Source organism: Mastacembelus armatus, chromosome 12, assembly GCF_900324485.2.
Source record: "Mastacembelus armatus chromosome 12, fMasArm1.2, whole genome shotgun sequence".
Lineage (NCBI taxonomy): Eukaryota > Metazoa > Chordata > Actinopteri > Synbranchiformes > Mastacembelidae > Mastacembelus > Mastacembelus armatus.
Window position 1 is genome coordinate 18015239 of NC_046644.1, and position 22535 is coordinate 18037773.

Here is a 22535-nt window from a genome sequence, read left to right on the forward strand (position 1 = left end):
ATTGAGTCTGGCCTTCAAAAATCATCTGCCATTGAAATGATATTGAAAGAGGAGTGCTTATATAATGTTGATGGTGTCACCCCTTCCCCCATCTTGCCCCTCTCTGTGCTGCTCCTCTTTCATGTGCTAAGTAGGATTTGTGGCATTTGCAGTACATCAAAGCGAAAAATGTTCTCAATCTGTGTGAATCCCGGCTGGATTGATTCGTTTAAGAATGAAGAGTGTTCGAAACAGTAAAAGACTGAGATTTCTCATTACCGCTTCAACATTCAAGCTCATTTTTTAATAACTTTTATAGTTTGTGATTAGTGTTGAAAATGTGTGTGTGCTGGTAGCAAACATGAAGACTTTTGAAGACTGAAATGATTATTTCTCCGGGGGTTATCATATGTTGGTGATGTCAGAGATGGCAAACTCCACATTTCACCCCTAAAGAAGCTCTGAATCTGTTTGTGGACAGACTTCTTTTAGGGTTTAGCTTTCAAATAGGTCATTAAAGCTGAAGCCATCTTGTTGTGCTTCTAGTGTTTATATAATTAGCAGTTACCCACTCAGGTCTGGACAAATGGATGAAAAGGGGACCTGTGATCCAGGGACTCTGGATGACCTGACAGTTTAGAGTCTTGTCTGCTTTGTCTCTGTCTTTGACTTTGACTATTATTATACTTACACACAAATATAATTTGTGCATTCAAAGGAAACACCACTGGTTATAGCTAAAGATGGATTTCCTTTCCTAAAGTGCAGATTTACTGTTTTAACATCTGATAGTAAAATGTACTTTCTTCAGTAGCTTCTCTTAACTGGAAGAAAAAAAAAAAACAGGACTTTTTGGGTGCAACCTGTCTCTCAGGTATAGGTTAGGTTAGCTTTACTTGCACTGCTTCTGACACATAAATGGTTAGAATAAAACTGGGATATATTTTTTTTTATTTTCAGCTCATTCAAAACACTCAATTTTCAGCATTTACTGTATCAATGAATAGCACGAAACACCCACCTATGTCACCTCTGGTCTCCTCTTGTTCTGCTCAGCTTTCATAGATAGTCAAGTGGAGCAGGCATTTTAGTGAGTCAGATCCATACAAGAATGTGGAGAGGCTTTCTTTTTTTTTTTTTTATTGACATTTCCAGTTGTATTCCACCATATACCAAAACACAGGGTTTGGTGTTACGGTGCTTTGTGTCATGATTTTTAAACAAGAAGCCCAAATCATACATACATTATAGTTTATATTATCCTAGAGCTTTATTTTACCACAGTACTGGGCAGTCAGTTGCATCTGAGGATGCTGAAGGTATGTCTAGAATTTCAATTCAATCTTAAGAATGGAATTTGCAATAATTGTAATATGTTGTTTTCAGGTTTTTGTCTAAAGCTTGTTACATAAGGGGAATTAGATACTATAGATTTATGGGTCAGTACTATGAAAACAATATCAAACAGCAGACAGACACATGTAGTAAAAAGCTGGTGAATATAGTAGAGAATTTAGCAGTGAAACCAGTTGGTGGAGGCCAAAACCGAGTTAATAGGAGTGTGCTGACTGGATTTGTCATTTCCTCTTCCCACAAACGACCAAAACAATCAGTTATTGCAGGTGTAAATGATGCTGACATCAGTGCAGTGCAGCACCTGGTTTGAAAACTGCAGATTTATTTGCTTAGCTGGAAAATTCCAGGCTAACAGTGAAAAAGTTAACCGGCATCTGAATTTCTCAGCAAAGAGAGATTCATGCCGACCTTTCCCAAGATTTATGAATTATAATCGGTTAGTAATTGTGCTAATGACTTTGCTGAAAAGAATTACATCTTATCCCCTGTGAGTCATTATAGTAGGGTCTTTTATGAAAGTGCTAATAGTTCTATTAATTATTTTTCTTTGCTCCTAGAAACATACAAGTGGTGATGAATGGAAACAAGTGGTGTGAAAAAGTGTTGGCCCCCTTCCTGATTTTTTTTTTTTTTTTTATTCTTTTGCATGTTTGTCACACTTTGTTTCATATCATCAAACGAATTTAAATATTAGTCAAAGATAACACAAGTAAACACATCATGCAGTTTTTAAATGAAGGTTTTTATTATTAAGGGAAAACAAAATCCAAAACTACATGGGCCTGTGTGAAAAAGTGTTTCTCCCCCCCGTTAAGACATAATTTAACTCTGGTTTATCACACCTGAGTTCATTTCCTCCAGCCACACCCAGGCCTGATTACTGCCACACTTGTTCGCAATCAAGAAATCACTTAAATAGGACCTGTCTGTCAAAGTGAAGTAGACCAAAAGATCCTCAAAAGCTAGACATCATGCCGAGATTCAAAGAAATTCAAAAACAAATGAGAAAGAAAGTAACTGAGGTCTGGAAAAGGTTATAAAGCCATTTCTAAAGCTTTGGGACTGCAGCGAACCACAGTGAGAGCCATTATCTACAAATGGCGAAAACATGGAACAATGGAGAACCTTCCCAGGAGTGGCCTGCCAACCAAAATTACCCCAAGAGCACAGCGACGACTCATCCAAGGGGTCACAAAAGACCTTGCTTAAGGACCTGGAAGACTTGCTGTGATAAATGGAACCATGAATTCTGCTGTCTACCAAAAAATCCTGAAGGAGAATGTCCGGCCATCTGTTCATGACCTCAAGCTGAAGCGAACTTTTGTTCTGCAGCAGGACAATGATCCAAAACACACCAGCAAGTCCACCTCTGAATGATGGCTGAAGAAAAACAAAATGAAGACTCTGGAGTGGCCTAATCAAAGTCCTGACCTGAATCTGATTGAGATGCTGTGGCATGACCTTAAAAAGGTGGTTCATGCTCGAAAACCCTGCAATGTGGCTGAATTACAACAATTCTGCAAAGATGAGTGGCCAGAATTCCTCCACAGCGCTGTAACAGACTCATTGCAAGTTATCGCAAACGCTTGATTGCAATTGTTGCTGCTAAGGGAGGCCCAACCAGTTATTAGGTTTAGGGGGCAAAGACTTTTTCACACAGGGTCATGTAGTTTTGGATTTTGTTTTCCCTTCATAATAAAAACCTTCATTTAAAAACTGCATGATGTATTTACTTGTGTTATCTTTGACTAGTATTTAATTAAATTTGTTTGATGATCTGAAACATGAAAGTGTGACAAACATGCAAAAGAATAAGAAATCAGGAAGGGGGCCAACACTTTTTCACACCACTACATATATACTACTAAGTTTTCATATCTCCCTAAAGAAAAGAAAAACCACAGTGATTTTTATTTTTATTTTCAAGAGCATGAGAAAGTTGCCATAAGTCAGGAAGAAGACAGTCACCAACATCTTGCGGTTGTGTTGTTAGACTCAACACTGTCGGTCACCTCCGTCTTCAAGCTGCTCTGTGCAAGTTTGACTTTGAACCATCTGAACCGTCGTTTCTTATGTGGAACACAGAAACAGAGCAGAGCCATAATTAGAGTGAAGGCTGTCACAGTGGCCTTTAGGGAGATGGACTGAGCCACCCAGAACACACACACACACACAGACACACACAGGCTTTATATGACAAAAATGCCTTCTGATAACAATTTATTACAGAAGAAGTACATGTAAGTAGAAGCAGTGGTTGTGTGTGAGTCCTGGTGGTCTTCCTCCTCTGTCTCGCTTGCTGAGCTTTTGAATCCTTTGCACTGCACTTGGCAATTTATTAGACTCATCCGCAGCATCCTGAAGATCCTCAGGTCTTACTGGGTTACCTCACAGCTTTGAACCCCCATCCTAATGACCTTCATATGACAGCAGAGCCAGTGCTAGACTTTGGTGGTCTGTTTGTCTTTATCCTTGCGTGTATATATGGAAATGTGTCACATCACCACCCCCTTGGTAATTCTGCTGTGAAATTGTTCTCGAGTATCTGTGTGTTTTTTGGAAATTGTCTCAGAACATCTGCTACGTTTCCGTGTCTTATAGCAGCATGAAGAGGATGTCTTTGTGTTTCTGGTCAGACAACATAATCCTTTTGTTGACGAGTCTTTGAGCTGTACAGTAGTTTTTACTTTCTGATATTTTAATTCAAAAGTGTAGTTAGCAGAATCATTGCTAATTGAAGGCTTATACACCAAGCAGGGAGACTACTCAGTGTATGATGAAGTGCTAGATATGCCAGGATTCACTAACACTGTTACTGTCCTGCAACCAGGGAAGCAGCCACCAGTTATTGTCATTCATCAGTTAATCTAGAAATATATTCATTCATTCATTCATTCATAAAGCATTTTGTCCACAAAGTGCTGTAAGTTATGTTCTGACATATTTATTCTTACCAAAGACTGAAAACCCAAAGATATTTAGTTTACTAGAATATAAAACTAAGAAAATGATCCTTAATTTTCTTTGTCAGCCAATAGTCTCACATTGTTGATCATCTTTTTTTTAATGTGAGTTGTATTTGTCGTTTTAGTTGCTCCTATGAGGTTGAGGACTTCTTCTGTTTCTGTTCAGACTTGAATCTTGGATCAGATGAATGTTTTGAAGCTGTATTATGAAAGTATATACCTTACTCCAGCTGCCATTTGACTACAGAAACTTGAGACTGCTCACACAGTAACAGAGGTCTTATCTGCTTGCAGCACAGCCAAGTGTGTGCCTGCAGGGCTGAACTTTGCTCTCTCCTGTGGGTAACAGTTATTGAATATACGTAATCCATGCCTCGGTCCCAAGGTTGGATTCCTTTGGAGAGGTCTATAAGGGTTCCTCTGCTTTGGAATATATTTTGTTGTGAACCTGACACCCACTTCAGAGAATTTCTCTGCATACCCCCCCCCCACAGGCTGTTGCCAGAAGCTGATCACAAACTCTCACACATACGTGGAAGTCAAATTCATCACTGAAGTGGCGAAAGACCACTTTTTGTGTGTTACGTTAGCGTGTATGACTGCAGCTTTCAGTACAATTCTTCTGAAAGGTCAGATTTATTATAATTAAAGTTAACCCAATATTTAATCAGTACTTTTGTAAATATATATATATATATATTCAGAAACTTTAATCTGCGTGTTACTCAGTAGTCCTGTGCTTATCTGTGAGTAGAGTAGACCTGAGGATCAAAGGTGGTAAAAGTTAAGGTGAGGCTCCCATCGAGTGAATGAGGTAGGACTCTCTATGCAGAAAACAGCTGAGGGAAGAAATACATGCAGTAGCACAAGAAATCCATGTGACAACGCCACATTTCAATTTCAAATAGCTCCTACTTAATACACTGACCCACTGGACCTTTGAAGGGGTGCCAGTTTATGAAAGCAGCGAGTGTACAGCAGCATCTGCTGATGGTGCAGTACCCCTCTGTCTCCCAACCCCCCTTGACAGGATGTGAAGTGGTAGATGCCTGTTACATGATATGATGCATGTTGAGCGGAGGGAGCAGGGTGAGTGGTTGGGATACAGTCGCAGTGAGACAGGAAAACAAAAAGTCAGCTGGTATTATGTGTCATATCACTGCAACAGTGAAAGCTATCAACACCTGACCTGGATCACACAATCTGTGTGCCTTTGAGCATCCTCTCTGGATTACTTTTTTTTATTTGAGGACAGAGGAGGACGACGTGTCCTCTCTGCCAGTGTGTTTATGCCGCAGCTGGCTGCAGATGTGCCTGTGCAGAGGAAGTTTGTACCTAAGGAGAGCTGTCGTAGAAGTACTTCTCAGGACTGCTCTGGAGGTCACATCCTCCTGAACCCTGAAATTCGTCACCTCTCCTCATCAAGTCTACAGAAGCCCCCTTTGCATCTCCATCTTTGGCATGACTTGGACACAATGTCAGATTCTAGTCTGTGGACAGTACTGTCCAACTTTAACATGCCACATTTCTTCAGTGGTGCCCGCCTGCGCCGGTCCAAAAGGTAACCTTTTAAAACAGATTGAATGCATTATCGCTGTGTTTTATTACAGGCATATATGGTCTATTGTGTTATTACATTTGGTCGTCTTATACACAAAGTGGTATGTCCAGATTTAGATGCTTTGTTTTCCTTGCAGACGGGTAACTGGACATTTACAGTTTCTGCAGCACTGTTAGCAGAGATGTCTTCTTGTATTTACAATAGGTGAGCAGAGCTGTTTTATGAGGCCAGTATGAATAAGACACTGGGTGTTCCCTTCTTGCCTATTGTGTATTATTTGCTTTGTGAGTCAATTGGTAATTGAATATTTGTTGTTGAGGCAGTTTTATGTTCCTTGCACAGGATGTTGATTTTCCTATGTACCTTCCCTATTAATTAGCAGTTGGAAAGTGGAGACGCTGATGGTCTTTGTTTGTTCTGTTTTAAATGTGTGTTGCTTCTCTGTGTTGTTGACTGTTGTAGTCTCATACCAACCACACTCACATTGTGTTTGACTCTTCAACAGCAGCGTGTGTAGATACAGTTTTATAGTTAAACCACTTTATCCCAGGTTTTTGTATATGGTGGGGCTACAGTGTTGGCGAAGCCCATATAACTGATATTTATTTTTAATCCCTGTCCTGACCTATTTTATAGTGCAGAACAGCTTAACATGAAATACTGGACATTTTGCATCAGCGCATAAATATTCAGCTTTAGTAGCTATTGAAAAGAAAAAACCTTCATGCTGTGAAAATAGTCTCGGATCACAGTTGTGCTTTGCTGCTGTGTGTGATTTAATAGATTCAGACTAGTGATTCTAAAAACTTCCAAAATTTTCTGTTTTTAACCCGTTTATGTGTAATGTCATTAAAATAATATATCTTCTCCCACACTTACATTTAAGCTGTGATCATAAGTCAGACATAATTTCCCAATATTTGATTATCTTCATAAAGACATGGCATAAATTCATTAATATGGCTGCTGCAGCCGACACAGTTTCTCTAATAACTCATAAAGACTGTAGGAACTGTAAGATGGAAGTTTTATTAAGCTGTTAGGTGTTTAGATGAATATGTCACGTACTGTATCTGCCCCCCCCCACCCCCCCCAAAAATATGACTTGTCAAACCAGAGTCTCTATAAATCTCTGTAATACTGTACATCTTCAGATGTAGAAACTGACAGTGGCTTAAAAATGAGCTGCAGTGCTTTTTAGCCAAGAAGCAGGTTCTTAAAAACTATTAATAGAGCAGTGTTTGTCATATGTTTGACTTTGAATTTGAGTTTGTCAGCGAGGAGCAGCAATTCATGTCCCATTGCGTTTTGTCAGCTCACCTGACAGCTCTGACAAGGGAGCAAAACTTGCAAAAGTAAAAAAAAAGATTAATCATTGCTTTTTGTTGACATGGGTCAGGATCAGACATTTCAGACACGATCTGGATCAAAGGCTTTTGTCTATTTTTGCCTCTTTGTGTACCTGAAATAATTCAGCAAGCTGAAATCTAAGAAGTTGTCTTTGACAGATTCAGATTACTTTGCAGGAATAAAGAGGTGCAGTAAAGTAGGTCAGTGTGGAATATGCAATAGATGTGTTAAGATACTGTTAAAGTAAAATAAGCAGTTTAAACTTCGTCATTATGATGAAGTTTCTAACTAAAATCTCCTTTATATTTCTATTGTAGATGTTGGTGGGGAAAAAAAGAGATTTCATGTGTAATATAAGTGGTTTGATGAGGTTAAGGATATTGCATATAACCAAGACTGATAAACTCATATGGCTCTTTTCCAGGAATTTCACATCTGCAGTACGACATACATACAATACTGGCCTACTTTCTCCTATCGTCTTTGCCCAGGGCTTCCTTATCCCCACTTTAAAGCTCCACTATTCCAACATGCATTTCCTCTGTCAGCCTCTCTGGTCACAGACTTGCCTCGAACAAAGCTCAGCTTAACATCAGATGTGATGAAAATGACCTCTGGGCCATCATAACTTCAGGCTTTTTTTTTGTGAAGTAATCCAGAAGCAGTTATTTTAATGTCTCTGAGTGGCACTCAGCTCACTAATAGGGGTTATGATAGTACAAACACTGGGATGGGAAGTGAGAGGGTGAAGCAACAAGAGGGTTGATTGGGCAGCCGGATGGCATTCTCTTGGCCTAATCCACAGTGAGAGGGTATAAATAGATCTCGTTAAATCTGATCCTCTTTGACTGAGCACCTGTGTACCTCATATTATTCACTCCTATCATGATAAATGATTCATGGCATGTGTCCACACTTCCATTTGTAGGGGTTAGCCCTAAAAACCACTTGAGTAAACAAGGTTGAATGGGATTTCAGTCAAAATAAGGTTTCCCTTTGGATTTATGGAGATTAATTGGGATTTTGGTGTGACAATGGGGCAGCAAAAGGACTGCGAGGAACTACAAGCAGCTTGGGATGTTTCACTGGAGTGTTGCCAGTCATTGTCTGAACAGGTGTTTCCAACGGTATAGCTTAGAAGCTTAAAATGGTGAAGGTGAGGAATTGCTTCTCAGTAGGTATATAAATTGCACCTCCAGTCCAATCGTGTAACATGTGAAAAAAAATCTTAATATTATGCAGACTTTAAATTCAGATTTATTTAAACATCCAAATACCAGGATGCTTGGTGTTTGCAGCGTTAAGTCATTTGAAGTCTGCGTGTGCTCATTTATTATCTGAACACTGAGTCATAGTGAAAACTGATAGGTTAATTTGTTCTCTGTTCCTTTCTTTGTCATTTATACGTCATCACATAATTGCTAAGCTAATTGCTCAGCCATTAAGTAGGAGCAAGGCTTCTTCTTGTGCCCACTGACATTTCCAGTGTCATTGTTAAATCGAAGCATTTGCCATCGTCAACATCGAGCACAAAATGGTCTGTGGGACCCTTGTCTGCCACTTAAAGTTGAGTGAGCATTAGGCGACTATGGACTTTAAAAGTGGTAAACAATCAAAAAGGAGTAATTTTAGTATCTTTCTTTGTGAAAAGGCAGATATTAATCAAACTGCAACATCATGAAGAGAAGACGGTTTGAGTTTAATAAAATGTATGCATGGCTGTACCAAATATAAACAACGTTACACTGTCACTGCAAACTGAGTCAAATATCAGCTGACGGCATATTTATGCTTTTGTCAGCGGTTTCTCCATCACTTGATTTACTGGTGCCAGAACCTTTTACTGTAAAAACACATAGAAGGTGATAAGGAAACCTGGTATAGCAAATGTTTTGACAACTATGAAAACTTTGAATACTGTTTCTGTTTCTATAAACCCAGTCATGATGGAAACTAAGGTTTGTTTTGTAGAGAAGCTCGGAGTGTGAATAGGTTTTTGGCACATCATTATCAGCTCTTGTCAATAGTAGCTCTCACTGTTGCTGATGTGACACTGAAGCTCTGAGGGCTCTGCAGTTGCACCTGTAGGAGCTGCTCTGCAGCAGTGTTGTCTTCTCACACATTTCTGCACCACTGCAGAAGCCCATGTGGATCTGATCGTTCTGCCCTATCGGTGCTGCACCACACGGACATGTGAGCTGCACCTGTGATGGAGACTCTGTTGTCTCTAACATGAATAGTTATTCTGCTGCGCTGTGCTTTTGCTCATTTGTTCGTGCAGTGTTTGCATTATACATGGATTGAAATTATTATTGAATATCCAATAAGAAAATTCAGTTGGAAGTGATTCAGTACTCTGAGGAGGTTCTGTAAGAGGATGTCATTGAGCCTCTGACCTTGAATTGAATGCATGTTCTTCAGGCGTTATGCGTTTCCACTCGCAGCCTCTAATTTGAAAGTATAAATCCGAAACAAATTGGGGACATTGAAAACTGAAACTGCTTTAACTTTGCAGTATTTTATTTTTCTGACATGGTTAAACGCTGGTCTCAATTTATGATTCACATGTTGGTCACAGTGGCTCCTCGTGAATCACAGTCCTGCATTAACATGATCTGCAAACATAAAAGCATTCGAGGTGCTGCTGTGCAATAGCTTCTTTTTTTGGTAACAGAACCACAGTGTTCTTCTCTATTTTTATGGCTCTGCTTAGAATAAAATTTACAGTCATCTCCAGGTTCCCCCGTATAAGAGACATTACATTATCTTGTTTTGGCAGTGTTTTTATTTAGCAACCATCTATTGCCTGAATTGACTTAAAGTTTTATGGCTTTACAGGAAAAGATGAGGGATCTGGGTTATTACAATGCATCCTGTGGGGGCAAGAATTTCTTTTATCAAATTTCAAGGCAATCCCTCCAATATAGGCTGAGGTATTACAGTCTGGACCAAAGTGGCGGACCAACCAGCACTCTAAAAGGCTAAAAAAAATATTTAGTAATTGAATAATTCCTTTTAGCGGAAGTGGAAAACCAGCATTATTTCAGATGGATGGATTTTAAAGTCAAATATATCAGTGCTATAACTTGAGTTGTATTTAAACTGCAAAATACAGTATTATCCTATATAATTGGCGTATGAGTTGAGATTTTCCATTCAGTCATTAAGGAAATTCTTTGTCTATTGTCCTGTTTTTCCTGATTTGCCTCTGTGGGTTTACAGCTGCAGAACGAGCAACAGAAAAAGCCTGATAGGGAGCGGCCAGTCTTCGGGTTTACCGCGGCCTCACTCCCCTCTCTCATCTCTTACAGGTAAGTGTATGTGCAGTGCATGTGCATGTGCATGAACGCCACAGTGTTGAAACAAATGCATTGATGCCCAGAAGTGGAGCTATTCATCCACAATGTTCTCTCAAATAATTGCACTCCATTGTATAAAGCAAAGAAAATAATCAACAGGAAAATGCTCATTCATTGTAAAAGCATCACAGTATGTCTATATAACTCTGCTGTTTTCCTCACCATTAAACTACATTGTTCTTATCATCACATTAAGAAAAACACACTTAATGAAGACGCTGAATATTTTAATGATGCAGATGATGAGAGGAAGCAAAGCACTGAAAAGGAATCCTCACGTTTCTGCTGACCGTTCTCCTTGAGGTCAGATCTGTGGTGTCTGGGTGACAGTCAAACTGTGTGGTGGCACACCGAGGGCCAGTGATTGTGTTTGGGTGAGGAAATGGTGGCCTGCAGAGAGGAAATGCACAGGAGCGGAGGGAGGGGAGGCCTCATTTACAGCAGGGCGTTTTATTTCCTGGCATTGGTCAGCAAAAGCAAAGCAGCAGCTCAGTGTTTAGTCTGTATTTCAACCTAACGAAGGTTTCCAGTATTTAAAATGGACTCAGAATCAGAAAGCCACAGTGTTCTTGCTAATAAGTATGTTCAGCTCTGGGATGACCTAACACTGTGGCTCAGGCGTAATATTGGTACCAAAGGTAAGCAAAATACCCTTTCAGCTCATTCACAGCTTAGGGACAAGAATCAAGTCGTTTTCTACACAGATTTTATGTTTTCATCTGAGCTCTGGTCTTAACTCTGTGGGCGTATGACCCATATTTGACATTCTCTTTATCAGACAGTTGTTAACCATCAGAGCAGAGTCTGTATTGTCTTTTCAGGTGCAGTCTAAATCCCAGAGGTGGGGAAAGTTAGCTTATGTAATGGGCTGTGATGAAGATCATAGTGAAATGAAATAGGTGACATTCATCACTAACAAGATTCAGTGACTTTCACCAGTAAGAACAAAATGCCTGTCTCTATCATCACAGGAGGTGGTGGCATTATAGCCTGTGGCTAATTAACTCTAGTAATTATGGCTAATTAATGCTAGACCATAGGTTTGTTTTTACACTGTGAGTGTGGAAACACAACAGCTAATTGGTGCGTGTCAGAAAGTCCCTGCAGTGTAATGTGTTCAGTGACTTCTGTTTACAGGAAGATAATGCAGTATGTACACATTACCAATGCAGTAAAGGGAGTCCTGCATGTTTATTGAAAGAAATACTGTAAATGTTTTTAGACTTTTTTCTGTTATTTGCTTTAGCTCGCCTTTTTTAATCATATGACACTGTGGATGTATAAAGAATAAGGACCACCTGTTTGGGTCCTTATAGTAACAGTCTGTTTGTTTTGGGTCTGTTTGTGTGTGTGATGTTATATTTTAACCTCTAAACTGTGCAGAGACTGTGATGTGCAGAGGGGTTCTTTTTGTGGGCTTTGCTAAAGTGCAGTCCAACTTCAGAGTCTTAGCAGAGCCCTTCCTCAAGTTGAAGTTGATCTTGTCTTTTCTCTTGCACTTTTATAGCAGCATCAAGGCAGTTTTGAAAAGTTATGAATCTCTCAGGCTTTTCTAGGTCCACACCTTTGAAAACCCAATTACCATCTCTGAGGTCCAACCATTTAAGATCAGTGAGAAGAGTGTGTTTAACTACACCTTACACTGCCATAAGGCGTCGACACTCAGACACATCTTTAAAGGCTGTGTGAAAAGGCAGGAGCTTTTACCAACTGGCCCAAACATACAGTTTTAGATAAGATAGAGATGACCTTTGACACGAAGCCAGTCAGGCATGAAACAACCACAACAATGTGCATTCAGTGAAATAAACGTATGATGTTGATGAAAACAATAGTTTGGAAAGAGCCGTGGGTGTGTTTAGTTCTCCAGGTTGCTGAGGGTTTTTTTTTTTTTTCCCTACCTCTTATGAAACCAGTGCACGTAACATGCATTACTGCAGGATATGAGAAAACAGCAACTGTTGACTAGACCTACATATCTGCCACCATTAATGTACTGAGGGTTAGCATCCGTTGAGGTGTTTTGATGAGGATGCATTAATTCTCTGTAGCTGGGTCCCATGAAACTGTCCATGTGTGGCAGACAAATGGTATATGTTTATGGTGTAAATATAACTGGGACTATGATGTGTTAGCTCTGGCTGTGGGTTTTAGAGCTTTATTGATTAGTCGGACAATGAAAAGAAAAATAATCCAAACACAAAGCAAACATTTTTTTTCAACTGAATCTATTCATTTATTTTGAGCTGTGGACAAAAAAGTGCAGCTTCCATCACCCTAAATGGAATAAACTTGGAAAAAACATATCAACTCTTATCCATGATAATGCATCTATTGGTTATTTGTACTATAGAAATCTTTTGTCTTTGTTTTTTATGTTTGTCTTGCAGGAACAAGCCCACAGGACAGTCCTAGAAATTTCTCTCCTAGTGCCTCTGCCCATTTCTCTTTTGCACGAAGGTAACACAACTATTATTTATTTATTTATTCATTTATTTCAGCCAACAAATCAGCCTGTAAAGACCACACAGAGACTCATCAGACACTGATCTTTTAAATATTTGAAATATTTCCAGCACAAATCTAAATATTCAGCTTTTTAACTTTTATGCTTTCAGAACAGCACCAATAATGTATTGATTTTATCCCATTTCTCAGCATATCATATAATTGTGTATTTTTATTATAACCCACAGTCATTGCCACAGAGCAGACAGGTAACTTTGTTAGGCTTCCATTTGCTCTTTAATTTTCCTAACCCCACATTTGTTCTCAGTACACTTTATACTTCACACCTTCCTTCATTCGTTTGCCTCGTTTTAATGTGAAGGTTTTGTTGTACAGTACATCGTTACGGCATCTCATTTCCATTTTACATCTCGTTGCTTTATTGTTTCTCTCATCTCAGCTTTATGTGCAGTGTAAACAGTATAATAAATTTGGAGCTATAGCAAAGTATACAACCATGTAATCATTTGGACTGTAGGAGCTTTTTTTGACATTTCAGTATAAACATGGAAATGAAACATATTTCATGTTTCTAAAGACAATTCAGCAAATTTGTCTTTTGAAAGAGACACATTCTTCTTCACACCTGAGAATGTGTTAAAATTTGAAGCCACTGTTTATTTATGGCTTCAGTATCAGACAGTTCTGTTTGTCTTGTGTGACAGGACTGATGGTCGCCGCTGGTCGTTGGCCTCTCTTCCCTCCTCTGGATATGGAACCAACACACCCAGCTCCACTGTCTCTGTAAGCATCACATGCTCACCCAGTCTGACACACATGGCATCAAAAAATTTAACAGTAACTCATTTTATTTTTTAAGATATTTATTAAACATGTTACTGTATTTACCAGGACGTATTTCTACATAAATCTGATCAAAGATTTTCTTTGCATGTTTAATGGCTTAAACAGTGAGTGCTCTTCTCTGAGGCTCCATAATGAGTCTTTGTGAACATGGTGGCAAAGATTTATTTATTTTTTTTCCATCCTTAAGCTTTGACAAGTAGGGACACTGACAAACACACAGAGATCACGCCCCCATTCCCTTGTTTCGCACCCCCTTATTGTGTCTGCTTCCTCTGTCTACGATTTTCCCTGTAACTCTGACTCTGAAAGTAATTGTGTTCAAATACATCAACACACATTACTGGAAATACACATGGTCACAGGGATTGTAAATTAGCCCTATTGATGTTGTGTTTTTGTTTTGTGTGGCATTTGGTCGTTCAGTAAATTTCCTGTTATTCACACCATCTATTCAAGGATGCATGTTGTTGTTTCTCTGGTAAAATATCAGCCATGAGTCAAGTCAGTTGTGTTTGTTGATATGTGGTAAGGTAATAAAGTGAAAATCTACTGCAAACAGTTGAATATAATCAGATTTTTTTGTGTGGTGCTTAGTAATTTGCATAATGAAGTTATTATAATGTAGTTTGGAAGAGTCTGTAGTTTACATACATGGTTATTTGCCTTCTTCCTGAGACAACAACATCTTTGACCACATGATAGCTTAGCTTGGCTTGTCTATTTGCATGGTATTTATTTGTTTTTGGTTTTGTTTGTTTGTTGTCCACATAAAATGCCATCTCTTTTTTTTTTTTTCTTTTCATGTTGAATGTATATTTGTTTCATTTCCAGTCATCCTGTTCATCACAGGAGAAACTGCACCAGCTGCCCTTCCAGCCCACGCCTGATGAACTGCACTTCCTCTCCAAGCACTTCTGCACTGAGAGCATCTCCGGCGATGAATGCCGCAGAGCGACGGCCATGCGACCCCGCTCTCGCAGTCTCAGGTATTCATTTACTCCACATAAGGAGCATTTATCTTCATGTGGTAACCACTGGCTCTGATTTTGCTCACATTTAATTCCCAGCCCTGGACGATCTCCATCATGTTACGACCATGAGATTATTATGATGAATCACGTCTACAAGGAGCGGTTTCCTAAGGTAAGGCCATGCGATTGGTTTGCTACAGAGGTGTCATTAATTATCCTATGTATTAACTCATTAATTCACACCTGCCGTTCTTACTGCAGGCCACAGCTCAGATGGAGGAAAAGATTCAGGAGATCATCCGCAGCAGCTCTCCAGAGAGCGTCCTCCCTTTGGCAGATGGTGTGCTGGGCTTTGCCCATCACCAGATAATTGAACTGGCCCGCGACTGTCTCGAGAAGAGTCGGCTGGGACTCATCACCTCCAGCTACTTCTGCGAACTCACCGACAAGCTGGAGAGGCTTGTTCAAGAGGTGAGTGGTGTATTAATAAATCATAAACATGTTTTTTGGGGGGCAGTTCACCAAATACTATTATGTACCAGTGGTCATTTTTCAAATTAGTGTTAATGAGATGCAGTTTTAGATTTTTACAGCAGGAGGTCTTAGCCCCATTTGTGCTTCTCATGTATTATCTTTAAATTGGAGTCACAGCACAAACCATCATATTCTCAGAGAAATCATTCCCAGGAACAACGTTTCCGCTGATTTGATGCTATTTCCAGAGTATCTGTTTTTTGATGTCATTTCCAGCTACCTGGACTAGGAAATATAATTATAACTTTTGTCATGCAGCAGATTATTTTTTACTGAGTCTTTCATTTTCAGATTATTGGTATTTATTCAGCAAATCTAGTCATGCTGCATTTTGGCTGTACCTGACTTTAAGCAGTTGATGGTAACATGAATTTGTTTGTGTAGTCCACAGAGAGGTCAGAAAGTGAGGAGGTGAATTTCATCAGAGAGCTGGTGAAGAAGATCCTCATCGTCATTGCTCGACCTGCTCGATTGCTGGAATGTCTGGTAGGTTTCGTATCGATGAACAGCCTCCGAGTTATTTTTGACCAGTATGATTTTGTTATAATTTCTGCTGCTACTTTGCCCAAAATTCAGTCATTTAAATATTTAGACGATATTTCCCTCAGGGGTTGGTAGAGACCAAAACCAGAGCTGAAAGGAGAGTAAATATTGGAGTCACAAGAAACATGACTCCAAATGAATAGAAACTATCAGATATGTAAATAGCCAAGTGCTTATTTGCTGCATGAGCTTAGTGTCAGTGTACTGAATGTACACAACCTGTCTCCACTGCCCCCAGGTGGCCAAATAATTACAGGTTTAAATAAAATAAATGCCTGCAATGTCTCTACTGTTGCTGCATTTTAAGGTGGATTATAAGTTTGATATTTTATTGTGTTTCATTAAACATACACTAGTAATTCCCAAAGCAAAATTTTTTGGAAGCATGTGGAACTTAGAAAGTGAGTAGTCTCCCTGCAGAAGTATAACACGATTTGTTGTTTGTGTTTGCATTGGGTTGGTAAACACTGTTTATACTGGCACATGCTAAAGTGTTCTGTTGTGTCTTCAGGAGTTTGACCCAGAGGAATTTTACCACCTTTTGGAGGCTGCTGAAGGACACGCTAAAGAAGGCCAGGGCATCAAAACAGACATCCCTCGTTACATCATCAGCCAGCTGGGACTCACTAGAGATCCTCTGGAAGGTACAGGAAGGATTCAGTTTATCATCATCCTCATTAAAGACTGAAAAATATAAACAATCCTGGTTAGAGCTGCTGAACTCGTAACGTTGGTGATTAGTGATTGTTCTCTTATTTTATTTCATTCGAAGTTTCGATCGTATAAAATGTGTAAATGGCCAAAATAAATACAGGGTAACTGTGGTGGAATGAAGGAATTGAGCTGTGGAGGGAACTAAAAGACAAAACATACTGTTGACTAATGTCCTGGACTGAACATACTGTCTTTCTAATGACCCTCTGTCTCTCCAGATTCAGTAACCAACAACATTCATTACGACTAATTAGAAAGGAATGGGCTCCCCCCAGACCTTATACAGATTCACACAGGACGGTTCATCAGCCGATCTCTCTGCTCATTTCCCCTGAGTGTCCCCTGTGTTTCGTTTGCCCGGTGCCTTGTGTGCCTGCAGCAAATGTACAAGGAAGGACAGATGTTAAATAGCAGCAGAAATGTGTTTACAGACTCTCAAGGGACAGGACAAACACCCCCCTGTGAATCCCACACATGGACTTTAGCATGGTGGCACACAAACACACACATAAAGAAAACATGTGAAAGATGCAAGGTGGTTTATAATGAGCACTTGTTCTGGAGTAGTGGTTTTCAAAATGAGCGTTAGACAAGTGTTTGTGTTGCCACGTCTGATTTCCACCTCATTTACTCTCAATTCAAATTGTGGTGGAGTCAGCACCTCAGTCATAATAGGTGCATAAAAACTCAAGCCTGCTGTGTTGTTTTTTTTTTTGTTTGTTTGTTTTGTTTGTTGGTCATAATTTCTTAGCATTCATGTTTTCTTTGTTGCAGAAATTGCACTTTGAAAGATGTTTAATAGTTTCAGATTAATTTATACATTAAAAGGTGTGTATTTTCTTTCTCAAATTTTAAAATGTTATGCCCAGTTTTATGTTTCTCTTACTCTCCCTTTTATTTATTGTTTCTATTGTTTTATGTTTGCTTTTTCATCATTCTCAGGTACATTAGTCTCCTGTTGTTTTACTGTATTTGTCTTATTTGTCATCTTTAAGTTATTTAAATTACACTAACCTATATAATAAGTGCTGTACATACATTTCTGCATCTCTGCTGCTATTTATTTGAATTTGTTTTTATTTTTTTCTCCATAGAAATTGCTCAGCTGACCAGCTGCGATAGTGGGATTGCAGAAACCCCAGAAACAGATGACTCTGTAAGCACTCAGAAATTGATTTTATTGATCTACTCCATCTTTACTGCAGGCGTACTAGCAAACAGATTTTATCTTTTTGATTTGTTTTTGCAATTGTCTCTCTTCTTGCCCTCAGACTCAGAGCCTCAGCACAGCCTTGAGGTCTCGGAGAAAACCCTGTGAATTGGACTTTGAGATGACAAAACTCATCAGCAACGGTGCTTATGGGTAAGCACGTCGTATTCTATATAAGATTAGCTAATTTTTGATAGGTAGACACAGTATGCTACTGCTCCAACAAGGAATCCCTCTCTTTCTTGTTTCTTTTGTCCCATTGTTTCCACTAGATGTTTAACAGTTTAAAATGGATTTGATTGGGTTTGGATTGGATTTCTTTCTCACTGCTAAACTGTTTGTTCTGTAGAGCTGTTTATCTAGTTCGGCACAAGGAAACCAAGCAGCGGTTTGCCATGAAAAAGATCAATAAGCAGAACCTGATTCTGAGGAACCAGATACAACAGGCCTTTGTGGAGAGAGACATCCTCACCTTTGCTGAGAACCCCTTTGTGGTATCCATGTACTGCTCCTTTGAGACACGACGGCACCTGTGCATGGTCATGGAATATGTTGAAGGTCAGCAGCTGGGTGTTTGAGGTCATAGTGCTGCATCTAAAAGCAATATGTTTCCAACAATGTCCCCTGTGTGCTGTCTGAGCCACGTCTATGACATCAGTCCATTGATCTTTACAGGAGGAGACTGTGCAACCCTTTTGAAGAACATGGGTCCTCTGCCTGTGGACATGGCTAGGATGTACTTTGCTGAGACGGTGCTGGCTCTGGAATATCTCCACAACTATGGCATCGTCCACAGGGATCTCAAACCAGACAAGTGAGAGCACAAACATTTTAAAGCAGCTGTAATCAGTGTTTTTCTATCAGCAATCATAAGGTCTGAACTCACAGAGTATGATCTTCTTCAGAGTATGATCTTCTGAGCGTCCTTCAGCTCCTTGTTTGAGTGCAGTAGGCAGCTGCTTACTATGTAGTGAAGGAGGACATGAGGATAGTTGGTGTGGGTGAGGAGGATACAGAGGATAGGGTTGAATGGAGGCAGATAATTCGCTGTGGTGACCCCTGAAGGGAGCAGCCCAAAGGAGAAGAAGAAGGCAGCTGCTTACTAGAGTGCACCAATTATATTAATACAGTACATACTCCTGAACCAGTCTGTTGAAATTGTCATCACAATTTAATACATATTTATTCCTCTTTTCCTCTCATCCCATTTGCCACCAGTTTGCTGGTTACATCCATGGGGCACATTAAGCTGACAGATTTTGGCTTGTCCAAAGTCGGACTGATGAACATGACCACTAACCTGTATGAGGGACACATAGAGAAAGACGCCAGGGAGTTCTCTGATAAGCAGGTAGAGTAAAGGTCATTTGACAGCAGAGATGAACTGCTTTAACAAAACACAAACCTCACTATGCTGGAATATTTCTTGTCTGTCCTTTCTGTGTAGGTATGTGGAACCCCTGAGTATATTGCTCCAGAGGTAATCCTGAGACAGGGCTATGGGAAGCCGGTGGACTGGTGGGCTATGGGCATCATCCTCTACGAGTTCCTTGTGGGGTGTGTGCCTTTTTTTGGAGACACACCAGAAGAGCTGTTTGGACAGGTCATCAGTGGTCAGTGTTACCTGCTTTCTTTGTTCACATCATTTATGATAATGAAGATATCTACCTTGAAATGATCACTGACAGATGTGTGATCCTCAGTCCTATCAGCTAACCAGGATACAAACAGATGTCCTTGCTAATTGAATTTGATTTAGTAACAGTGAATAGCATGATTTTTCACTAATAAATTATTTGCTCATTGTGGATATATAATTTGCAAAGAGGTTATTTATATATTTGCTGGTTTATCAAATGCTAGATACAGTTTTTTGTTTCTAGAGGTAATTTAGCCAATGTTTCTCAGCATCTGCCATCTAGCTTCTGTTGAACGTCCCAAACCTCATTTAGATATGAATTAAACATTTGCATAGTGACCACATGGAATTAGCTGGTGCGCATATTTCTCAATTTATTGAAGACGGAGATTTCCCTGAGGGCCAGTAGCAAAACAGATGGCAGTAAATGGATTTAGGTTGACTTTTGACCACAAGTGATGGTTTAACATTATGATGGGGTTACTTCTCTCTCATGTAGTCTTGTGGTCACAGCAGTGCAGAGAAATCTTAATCTTGAAAATAAACGCTTTTATCTTGTCCGTGTTGTGGCTCAGATGAATTGTGTTGAATTGTTGGAGACAGCCTGTATCTGTGCCATGGAAATAAATGGCATGCCACATCTGATTTGATATGCGCTCAATCAAACTGTACCAAGCCTCTGAGAGTGACTGTTAATTAAAGGGGCCTGAACACACTGAATGCACGCCGGCGTGGCCTCAGGCCCCACATACATATTCATAGCTGCCCTCCCAAATTTGATTAAAATGGGGGACAAACGTTGCACAGAGCAGACAGTCAGCTTGGTACAGGCAGGCTTCACTCCCCTTTTTAAGTGCTTAACCATGAACTTTTTCACTAATAGCAAAATGTCGATTGTTTCATTCAACTTGATGCTTGAACATTCAAACTAATTTTGATTTGTCTGATTTTGGTGGCGAAGCTGTTGTGAGAGGAACACCTCAGAGTAAAGTGTAAAGGTCAGCGTCAGTAGGTCACTATCAGGGGAAAATAGTCCTCAGGCCAGGCCACAGTATGAAATTCAGTAATACAATAAACAATTGTTCCACCTTTCTGTAGTCAGGTCTTACAAATAAACAACACACTCTATGCAATTACTATTTAAAGGTATTTTCTTTATTTCCAAATGTTTTTTTTTACTTTGAGAGATACTTCAATAGACATTTGTCAGCACTGGCTAGCTAACATGACAGCTAAAAGTAGAAATAATAACCCGGATCACAGAAAGGTCGTTGTATAGGAGTGAGCAATGAACTGCAAAGTATTGATGCTTTTAAAGGCTTTTAAAAAGTTCATGTTTGCATAATATATAAAATTTCTGCAGTTTGATATATGTGTAGCATCAGCTTGTCTGAAAATCATCCTGCAGAAACGTAAAACATACCAGACACCTGATAAATGCCAGATGTGCTTTCTAAATTCCAACCATCGTATTAGCTCCTCATTTATAAGGTAAAGCTTCTCTCTTAAGAACTGTATCAACACTCGATTGAAAAATTAGGTATCAGCCACACTCGATGGAAAGAGACTTTGCACACCTGAAAAATATGAATGTGATGCATTTTCCATCCCCCAGCAGCTCAATCAGCTGTCAGGTCACACACAGAAACTCTGAATTCATATCAACAGACTTGTTTGCAGTGTCTCACAAACAATATTCAGTTTGCAACATTCACTGAACAGAACATGCAGTAACAGTGTGAGATATCGGGTCTTAAATTTGACATACTAACAGGGGCTTTTCCCTCAGTTTCCCATCATTTTTATGAGAATCCTTATTATAATTATTATAATTCAGGTCTCTGACAAGATCACGGATGCTAACAGCTAATTAAAATCTTTCTTGGGATATTGACTATTACGTTTATGCAGCTTGTGCACATCTGTTTATTTTCTGGGCAAAGCCTGATATTTTCCAGGCCAGCAACTCGACCCGGCTGCTTGTATATGAAGTATTTTGCATGGTTTTTCCAGATGAGATCAACTGGCCTGAGGGAGAGGACGCCCCACCCCCTGATGCTCAGGAGCTCATCACCTTGCTGCTCAGACAGAATCCTCTGGAAAGGATGGGTGCAGGTACTGATACAAAGAGCAAAGGAAATATGGCACAGCCAGTAACTCGGTTAGGACGGCACAGGGACAGCAGTCCACTGTAAATTCTCATGTGACTGTTACTGTCACCTCAGCTCTCCTCATTATTCCAAGTCACCGGGGAAGAAATTGAGGTCAGCGAACAGCAGAGCAGTTTATCCTGTGACCTACTCACCTCATCCCTTTGATCAATTGCAATTATTTCCTTGCCAGTCTATGAATCTCGTTGTATGATCAGCCACCATGACTGTGTAAATGTGTGGATTATAAAAGTCCATGACCTGGGAAAAAGCCTTTTAATCAGTGGGATACATGTTGCCGGCTCAGTCTGGGGACAGCTGGACCTCCTTGTTCATCTAGATCTCCCCCCGCCAGGCATTTACAGAGACTCCCCCTAATCCACGAAAGGTCACAGGCAGGAAATTGTACTGCATAATTTATAGTCATGATATTGGTTTGGTCTACAGTCAGTAGGGACAAGAAAAGCGTAGCGTAAGCGTTTCTTAACATCGTGGGTTTAACGTAACCTTGTCACAGCCCAGTGTTTTCTGTATGTTTTTTTTCTTCCGCAAGCAATTTACACTTTTCACACTTGTCCTGAAAATATATTCAAGATATTCATCTTTGTTTATACCATCTGCAGGTGGAGCTGCTGAAGTGAAGCAGCATCAGTTTTTCCACATCCTGGACTGGAATGGCCTGCTGAGGCAGAAGGCAGAGTTTATTCCCCAGCTAGAGTCTGAAGACGACACCAGCTACTTCGACAGTGAGTTATCTAAAGTAATTGAGAAGCAAAGGAACAATAATTTTACACAGTCCTTTCAGTTAAGGCCTTGATACTTGTTTTGTCTGCATGTTTTTCTCATTTGCAGATAACTTAAGGGGGCTGATCAGTATATTTATGTAGT

General features: G+C 39.8%; 1 protein-coding gene across 8 annotated transcripts in view; it reads left to right on the plus strand.

The window, feature by feature from the left end:
• The window catches only part of mast4 (microtubule associated serine/threonine kinase family member 4), a 70712-nt gene that overhangs the window by 37674 nt on the left and 10503 nt on the right, over positions 1-22535 (plus strand). For 5 of the 8 annotated variants that reach the window (XM_026296843.1, XM_026296846.1, XM_026296845.1 and 2 more), the window contains 16 exons: positions 10435-10523; positions 12962-13031; positions 13745-13823; positions 14718-14872; positions 14954-15029; positions 15119-15328; positions 15776-15877; positions 16446-16578; positions 17743-17804; positions 17920-18011; positions 18208-18416; positions 18534-18672; positions 19077-19209; positions 19306-19471; positions 21511-21612; positions 22271-22393. In XM_026296843.1, coding sequence (XP_026152628.1) covers positions 10435-10523; positions 12962-13031; positions 13745-13823; positions 14718-14872; positions 14954-15029; positions 15119-15328; positions 15776-15877; positions 16446-16578; positions 17743-17804; positions 17920-18011; positions 18208-18416; positions 18534-18672; positions 19077-19209; positions 19306-19471; positions 21511-21612; positions 22271-22393 — 1940 coding nt within the window. Of the gene's footprint in view, positions 1-5434; positions 5863-10434; positions 10524-11081; positions 11210-12961; positions 13032-13744; positions 13824-14717; positions 14873-14953; positions 15030-15118; positions 15329-15775; positions 15878-16445; positions 16579-17742; positions 17805-17919; positions 18012-18207; positions 18417-18533; positions 18673-19076; positions 19210-19305; positions 19472-21510; positions 21613-22270; positions 22394-22535 lie in introns of those variants that run through there. The other 3 variants (XM_026296847.1, XM_026296844.1, XM_026296851.1) reach the window with 3 other exon arrangements.